This window comes from Apiospora aurea, assembly GCF_038362705.1.
Source record: "Apiospora aurea strain CBS 24483 chromosome Unknown utg000004l_segment0_segment0, whole genome shotgun sequence".
In the NCBI taxonomy this organism is placed as follows: Eukaryota; Fungi; Ascomycota; class Sordariomycetes; order Amphisphaeriales; family Apiosporaceae; genus Apiospora; species Apiospora aurea.
The window spans coordinates 3,918,462-3,926,905 of record NW_027117391.1 but is presented as its reverse complement, the minus strand read 5'-3'; the positions used below and the strand labels follow the sequence as shown (position 1 = coordinate 3,926,905).

Below are 8,444 nucleotides of genomic sequence, written 5' to 3'. Positions count from 1 at the left end.
TCGTATGAGGCCGGCCATTACCATGGTTAAGCTTTCGCGCCTAAAAATGGGTTGTTATGAGATATTTGATAGTCATGTGACGTGGGAATATATTCGAGGCGCGGTCAAGAGCAAGGAGTACATCCAAAACACTCTATCACCCTGGATTTTCCATATTGGTTGGTCATTGCCTGGCAGTTATGTCGCTGTTGTGGCATTCCCAGGAGAGCATTGCGCCCCCTCCGTAAAAGAGTCCAATTCTCTATGGTTCTATCCGCCCTCTAAGCCCAATCCAAGGCACCTATTTCTCGTTCTCAAAGACAGAATAGAGAGTGCCGACATGGGGTGTAACCTCAACTGCGAACTCATCACCCTCGTGCAAGTAAGAGGGGGTTTCTTTCCGTACCCTACGCCGGCAGGTGTACCCGTGAGGATGATGGTGCCTGGAAGCAACGTTGTACCTTGGGAGAGGAAACTGACGAGCTTCGCGCAGTTGAATATCATGTCACTTAGGAGGCGCGGCAGGGTCAGCAAATCATATGCTAAGCGAAGAGTGAGAAGGGTAAAAAAACCTACTTGAGACCGGAGCTCTGTGTGACCTCGCCATTCTTCAGCCCGCGAATCGTGAGGGTACTCGGGTCCTTAACGACAGCCGACGACACAATGGCCGGTCCGATAGGGCACGACCCATCGAAGCCTTTCGAGTAGCAAGCCTGCGACTGGGCCAGCTGGGACTTTCGGCTTGACACGTCATTACCCGCCGTGTAGCCGAGGACGTAGTCCAATGCGTCGGCCTCGCTCACGTTCTTGCAGGTCTTGCCAATGACGACGACCAGCTCCGATTCGTAGTCGGCGCAGTCATCAGCCAGCGTGTGCTTGGGGATCACGGTGGGCACCGGCCAGGGGTCAGCAAGCGCCGTGGCGGGTTTCCTAAAACGGGAATTAGCAAAAGCTTGCTGCCAGAAACATGTCGCTTTTCCCCTGCAGGGCGGCAGAGAAAATTCCGGGCACGTGTTCGGGAATGTGGTTGCGTCCCCCTTACATGAACATCATGGGAACGTCTGGGAGCTGCATGTTTGCTTCCTTCGCATGGTTCACATACTGCAGTATGCACAAGCCGTCAGCATGTAGACCTCGTGGCTGCTGGTCAAGGAGGCTCGACTCACGTTCAGTCCTATGCAGCGAATGGAGCCGACTTCCGACGCGGACAAGGGTGACAGGATGCGGGCAATGGTCTCGACCTTGTCGGTTAGAGACCCCGGGTTCAAGGCCGAATCACCGCTGAACACCTTGACCTGCACCTCCTCGCCGTTGCGTACCGCCTTGCCCACATCGACGTTGCTGTCGACGGGCTGGCCGATCAACACCTCCCCTTCTTTCCCCTTTGGGGCAAACCGGACGAGTCCTAGGCGGGGCCCGTGAGTTGGATGCTCTCCCTGGCAGGTAGGCAATAAGCGGCGGGTAGGATCGACTTACTTTCGAAAGACATTTTGTATTATGATTTCTTTTGGTCGGTTTGTTCAAGAGAATGGCGAGTGTTGTTTTGCAGCGGAACTATCTGTTTGTTGGGGTCGCTGGCGACGTTGTAAACACCACAGCTTGTTCCGGTCTAAATCCGAAAGGGGAGACAAGACAGACCGAGCCACGGCAATTGTCGGAGATTTCTTTTCTGCCGGCCACGGCTTAAGCCAGATGGTTTCGTGTTAGTGGAGAGGCTTGAGCGACGAAAAGCCAAAACACCCCAAGAACAGGCACAAGACTCCGCGATTGACCAAAAGTGGACGGATTTCTGGGACCCAAGTATCACTACGACTATGTCGTCGGCGTGATCCGTCCCAAGCAAAGTGGGCCAAGAAAGAACTACTTATACATGTACCCCGCACTATTCACTGTTCGTTGATCTGCCGTATTCTTTATATAGTAGACTGGTTTTCTGGTTGATTACCTAAAGTACTTTACTCACTTTTAGTCTTGAACCGACCGGACGTCCGGTAAGGTTGCATTGCCCTGACTCCGGGCTTACTTGCCGCCCATGCTGGATTATGAGTAAATTCGCCGTACTCGGTCATCCAGTAAGTTCCACCCTGTTCCAGCTTCCGGCAACCTGCCGCTATACAAATAGCGAGACAAGAAGTCCGCCATCGATGGAGTACCTCCACACCGCCCCGACATGGGTTCGGGCCTATTTTCCTGCCATCGGGGGATTGGTATAAGCCACTGTTGGCGAGGACTGGTCCTCGTAAGTTTGATGGTGACTGATCTTACGTTAGGGCCTGAGTGTCATGTTTTTAGAACGTGGAACGCTCACCAGGGTTGGTCGTTCTGAGGGGCCCAGCCCGATGGCCCGCCATTTTCGTTCATGCTGGCAGTTATCTATCAAAAATTGATAGTACTCACTTAAACAATTGAAGAGGATCGGGAATGATAATGGCGTAGGGCTCAGTACAGACCCCACCAGATCTGGCTGAAGCAGGGACTAACGTATAGATGGATTAGGAACATACATGGGATCAACCCATAGAACGAGTGATTAAGTGACACGCTGTACGGTGGTTTCAACCAAAGGGGTATCGTCAAGTGAAGTGGAGAGCCATGCAAGAAGAGTGATCCCTCCACATCTAGATCGCCTCGAGCGTGCTATGACTATATAGCGAGTCTGTCGTATGCATAGACATATACTTACAGAGAGGGCCTCCCATAGACAGACTCCTGTTTAGCCTCTTCCATCATGCGATTTTCTCGGAAAGTGAATGCAATGGGAACGTACCACCTGCATTGTGATACCCTCAGCATGTTTTCGGTCACATAGATCGTTCATGGGCTGCTGCAGAAGCCATGGCATCAATCAAGATCTCAAAATGCCTGCCTGCCAAACCTATTCTTCCCGAGACTGCAGCGGGCGGCCTATTCCAATCGTCAATCGCCAATCCCCAAGATGCAGGGTACTGCAGGAGGGTTTCGTAACCCTTGAGAGCTTCTTGGAACCTCGGCAAGGCTTCACTCAACCGTTGTGGCTTGCAAGATGCATACAATCAAGCAACCAGCTTTTCACGAGCCCGCCATTTCTTTTGATTCCCGCCTCTCCGTTTCGTGTTTCTAAAGTAAGGGTGTCCGACCTGGGCGCTTCTACCGTCAACTGCTCGAGGAGAAAGGCCCGGGAAAATAACATGAATCAATATGACCATCGTAGTGGCATGCACAACAAGGCAGCCAGAGGGGCGATATTCCGGAAATACGATGTCATAGTGACTGATCATAGGGCCGAATACCGTGGGGTACAAAACCGGGCTTGCAGGTGCTTCTTAGAAGAAAGGCACACCAAATATGCACTGGAGCAGAAACGACCGGTCTCAAAGGAGTATGCAGACCGAACCACAGGCCTCGGCTCCAGGCAGCACTTCTCTAACATCAACGAGGAAGGAAGCAGTCGTGACGTTGGCGAACCCCCTTAATTGCTTAGCGTCTCGGGTTGTTCTGAGAGCAGTTTATCCTCGATCACCCATCCTCGCCGTTCAGGTGATCTTCCAAATAGGCTTTGATATTTGCCACCCGAGGTTATCAAGGAGATAGGTGTATGACTGGCGATGGTGGGATGGCTGGCAGCTCAGCCAATGGCTCTAGAAATGGAAAAGACCGAGTGAACAAGCAGAAATAACACGATGAAATGCGTCCGGGTGCTTGGATACCAAGTCTTTGGTACTTCCACTTCCAGTCTCTTGATACTGCGCGCGCATCCGGATATCGTGACTTAGGTGACCCAGATCAGCGCTTGATATCAGCAGTAGAGGCGTCGAAAGGAGAAATCAGAGGCCGTGCTATTACGCACCGGAAGAAGCAAAATACTTATACTCATACACGGCACTCTTGCGTATAATGTCAATGTAATCCAGGCCGCAATACCAGGTGGATTGCTCGGGGTCAGTCGATCGGGACGGGGGCGTATTGGAACGTATGAAAGGAGTCGTGAAGAAGGGGGGTTTTAGATCAAAGACCGACGGCCCAACAATATGAAGGTAATATTGTATCAGCCACACGGACCGGGCGAGTCGCAATTGCCATGTAGCTGAAGATTGGACACTCGGATTCGATGGGCTTGGGGTAAGATGATTGCACGACCACCTCTTGGGTTGTGGGAAAGGATAGACAGGCAACATTTCGGTCGGCGAAAGAGAAAGCGCATTTGTCAACCGAGGCTGGCTGGCCTGGAACAACGAGGGATCTGTTAGATACACGTAATATCTCCCGTCATTCGGCTCTTGGGGCTACGAAGAGGAGTTTCCGGCTGACCTTCTGTATTCCTGGATAAGCCTGGTGAGTCCGAACGGGACAACAGTAGCTCCGGCCTCGATGCTTAGGGACTCTCGACAGAAACTATGTATAGCCCTTGAAGCATTGAGCCGTAGATTCCAAACGCTAAGGATGGCAATGAATGATCTTACCTCAGTATGGATGGATTTCAACACGTGCGCAGTTGGCCGCCGGGCAACGCAGTCCGGAGTTCGGGTCTACTGGATCCGCCGGATTTCAGCCTCAATGCGGCGAGGGCTTCGGTATTCGTGCTATACGGTGGCTTTCGGAGACCCTCCTGGACTTCCAGTTGTTTTTAGTTGCTGCTGAAATACCTGGCTGGCGAGAGAATAAACAGTACATACCTACTTACTAACGAATAGTGGTGGGGCAGCAAGATGGGCAGCTAACAACAGTTGGCCAAAAACCAAGGTCAATGGCACCTCTGCACCCGAAGAGTCAGTATGCATTGTATATAATTTGTAGGTATATCAATCAACGAATGATACTGAGTGCTCATGGTTATTTGGTAAAATGGCTTGTCTTTGGGGGCATGCTCATAGTCTACTTCTGTGTTGGAAGCTACAAACAACAGTTGAAGGGGACCATTCTCTTAGCAGCTGAACACAGCATAAGTACACCAGGATGCATGTCCGAATGCGAACGGGCGCTTTCTGGATTCGGCCATCCATGGACCCAAGGGCCCAAGGACCTACTGGCACCTACATGTACCGAGGCTTATGGATTACACCCTAGAAGCCCTAGGAATGCGAATGCGAGCTCCCCATCCATCATCACCATACACGATCCATACCCAAGTACACTGCCTCGTTGACGCTATCCAACACAGCACACCCCCATAATCATCCCATGCCTGCATCGGATAAGACGGTGGCCGGGCAAGGCCAATCATGGCGCGGCCGGCCCTCCGGCTGCTCTGCATGCTCGCTAAGTCATAGTCATAAAGAAAGTTAATCAGCCGGACTTCAGCACCTAGCCTTTAGATATGGCCTTGACTACATACATAATGGAACTCCTCTCGCTTGCGGCTATTCCATCTAGATCCTGAACAATGGGTGCCATCGACCAATTCCACCGCACTGGGTAAGCTGTCGCCGCGTCAGGGATTTCATTCGAAGTGAATATAGCTCTTAGCTGTACAAAACCCTTCCAACTCGCTCTCCCAAGCCCAAGACCCCTGGCCATCTTCCTTCTCCGTGCTTGCTGGCTCTAGCCCACCCAACTTCCCGTTACTTACCAGCCCGCCCTGTGGCGCTTCCAGGAGCAGAAATGACTCTTTATTCATTAGCATCAACCCCCGAGAAACGATCCGAGGACAGGCCAATTGTTGGGGATGGCACCGAAAACTCCCCTGACAACCGCAAGGACACCCCCTCCGAACTGTCGACCGTGCGCTTCAGTCTCTTGGCTCTTGGGTGAGTAACCACCACAAACGAAGAGAAGCCGTCCTAATGACAACCCATCAGTCTTTGCCTTGGGCTCTTTCTTTCCTTCATCGACAGCTCGATAGTTGCCACCAGCCTTTTCTCCATTGGTAATGAATTCAACGACCCGGAACATGTCAACTGGGTGGCGATCGCATATACCCTGGCTTACATGGCCTTTGCCGTGTTGTTTGCAAGGATATCAGATGTTGTCGGTCGTCGTGATGCTTTCATAGCTGCGTACATCCTATTTTTTGCCTTTTCAATCGGCTGTGGTTTTGCTCAAGGTAGTAGGTCAAGATCCTCTCCCTCTCCCACTGCAAGAACAATGTCAGTGTTGGAATTTCATGGGCTAATGCAATGGATGCTTCGCAGTGAACCAGCTCATCGCCTGCCGAGCTATCCAAGGAATCGGAGGTAGTGGTGCGTATTCCGCGTTTCTCCTGCCTCCTGCAATCGTGCCAGACTGCTAAGTATACCATAGGTTTATACTCGCTTACCATGGTCATCTTGATGGAGACTAGCCCGGATCGGTTTCAATCACATTTAGGAACCATTGTTGGAGTGGTGATAGCCATTGGAGGTGTCGCAGGCCCGGTCCTCGGTGGCATTTTGACTCATTACGCAAATTGGCGCTGGGTCTTCTGGATAAAGTAGGTATTTGAGTGGCCTCTTCTATGGACTCTGGCTAACAATGTTTGACAGTGGCCCCGTTGGTGCCGTATCCATGGTCTTGTTTTGTTTCACGTGGCCCAAACCAGAGTTTCTGCCTGATCTCGAACGGAAGAAATGGAGCGAATTGGATTATACTGGATCGGTCCTCCTCATTGCCGCTGCCACTCTTCTTGTATTCCCCTTTCAGAATGCTGGCAGTGCAGGCGACGTCTGGGACAAGGCCATCTTCCTAGCACCACTCTTACTGGGCGTAGGTTGCTGGGTTGCCTTGATAGCGTGGACGGTGTTTGCGGACCGGCGATGGGGCGACCAGCTTGCAGCCGCCCTTCCGATGCGGCTGATGAGGGACCGGGTGTATACCGCGACCATCCTCAACACCGCATTCGTCGGCTTCTTGTTTATCATGCTTATATACGCATTCCCCCTGAGGGTGCAAGTGGTCAACGGCAAAGACGCTCTGATGGCTGGCGTCATGCTCCTGCCTCTTTTGGGCGGCTGCGCCGTGGGGTCTATGTTTGCCGGGAAATTCAACAGCGAACGGAACTGGATCTGCGAGACGCTCGTGATCTCGAACTGTCTCATGGTCCTCGGGTGTGGCTTGCTGTCGACGCAGTCTGCCTCTATCGATTTGGAACCCAAGGCCCTGGGATTTCTTGTACTTATCGGCTTTGGGTTTGGCATGACTGCGGCCAGTGCCACGATGCTCGTGGGTATCCGAGCAGCTGTCCAAGATTCAGGTATGTGGTGTTGACTCAACAAGTGAAATGCTTACTCTGGTATACTGGCTGACATATTCCATCTTTCAGCAACGGCTCAAGGAATACTGGCCCAGGTCCGAATTCTGGGGGCAGTATGGGCATTGCGGCCTCATCTGTCATACTGGGACGCCAGATTATCGGTGTTGTCGACCCTGGGCAGCTGGCTGCCATCGAGCACCATCCAGAGAACTTCCCAGCCGAACAGCTCCTGGCGATCAGGACGGCCTACTCGGAAGCCTTCAATCTGGACATGCACGCATGCGCCATCGTCGGTGGCATTGGCATAATTTTCGCCTGCGCCACTTGGTCTCGCGACCGACGGCCCATGGCCGAGGTGCGGAAGCAAAATCTGGAAGAAGAAGCTCAGAGGAGGGGGGCAACAAGCACGGGGGTGTAAAACGGGTCAACCGCCAGGAACGACTTTTTCTTCTTGTATTCCCAGCATAGGCATATTATATAGGTGGAACTATAAGCCAACTTAGAGCATGCATTAGATATATATTTGATATAGTAGCAACTGGGCAGATTTAAAAAGGACATAAGGACATACTTGAAGGTCTACTTACATTATCTCTTCTCCGCTACCCTAGTCACCCTGTCGCCCAGGTCCAGGTCCAGGTAAACTATTCATGTACATAAAAAGATCATGTAGAAATCCAGCTCATAGTTTCAATCTACTAGTACTGTAAATACTCAAACAAGAGTGCATCTATGCAGCATGTATACTGGCGAATGCGCCTATTAACAGCATTGTTCTAGTAACTACATGTACATACATACCTAGACTGGACATGGCCGTCTGGCAGGTGGGTTCAGGGACCTCAAGCACTAACTAACCTACTGCAAGTTCCCCCTAGGTTAGGTTACTTGGTTACCTAAGGTATGTGATGCTGACTAAAAAGGCCCCATTGGAAGGACCCCGCATTTAATTGATTGGAGACGGCAAGTTTGCCCATGTCGAAGTGAGAAAAGCGAGATCGACTTACCGAGTCGGGCCAGTCAGCTCCATCGTCAAGTCGGGTGCAATGTCAGCCCAGCCCAGCCAGCACTCCATCCCCAATCAAACTAAAAAGAGGTCGTGTTTTGACAGTTCAATTCGGGTACAGTAGGTTGGTATCTTTTTTTTGTACGTCCCAAACGAACAGTATCCCGGGCTTTGCGAATCTCACATCACGTCGCCACTTTACTTCTCTTCTGTCCTTTGTATTCTTGCCCTTAGGCCCTTCAATGCCATCCTACCTTGTTTCCTTCCAGGGATCCATGATCGATTAACCGCCCTGGGCCCGTACTTGCTAAACTC

The 8,444-nt window shown here is 51.6% G+C and overlaps 2 protein-coding genes across 2 annotated transcripts; one reads left to right on the top strand and one right to left on the bottom strand.

Annotated features, from left to right (window-relative positions):
• Positions 1 to 280: 280 nt before the first annotated feature.
• PG986_006010 (fumarylacetoacetate hydrolase) lies at positions 281 to 1,468 on the bottom strand (the record flags this gene model as incomplete). Its single annotated transcript, XM_066842232.1, has 5 exons — positions 281 to 422; positions 556 to 909; positions 1,022 to 1,080; positions 1,146 to 1,384; positions 1,456 to 1,468. The coding sequence occupies 5 exons, from the start codon at positions 1,466 to 1,468 to the stop codon at positions 281 to 283; spliced, it is 807 nt and encodes a 268-aa protein (XP_066702094.1).
• A 4,088-nt stretch (positions 1,469 to 5,556) lies between these two features.
• On the top strand, positions 5,557 to 7,541 carry PG986_006009 (uncharacterized protein; the record flags this gene model as incomplete). The annotated part of the gene is made up of 6 exons (XM_066842231.1): positions 5,557 to 5,702; positions 5,754 to 6,001; positions 6,087 to 6,134; positions 6,196 to 6,364; positions 6,417 to 7,123; positions 7,219 to 7,541. The coding sequence occupies 6 exons, from the start codon at positions 5,557 to 5,559 to the stop codon at positions 7,539 to 7,541; spliced, it is 1,641 nt and encodes a 546-aa protein (XP_066702093.1).
• Between the last annotated feature and the right edge of the window lie 903 nt (positions 7,542 to 8,444).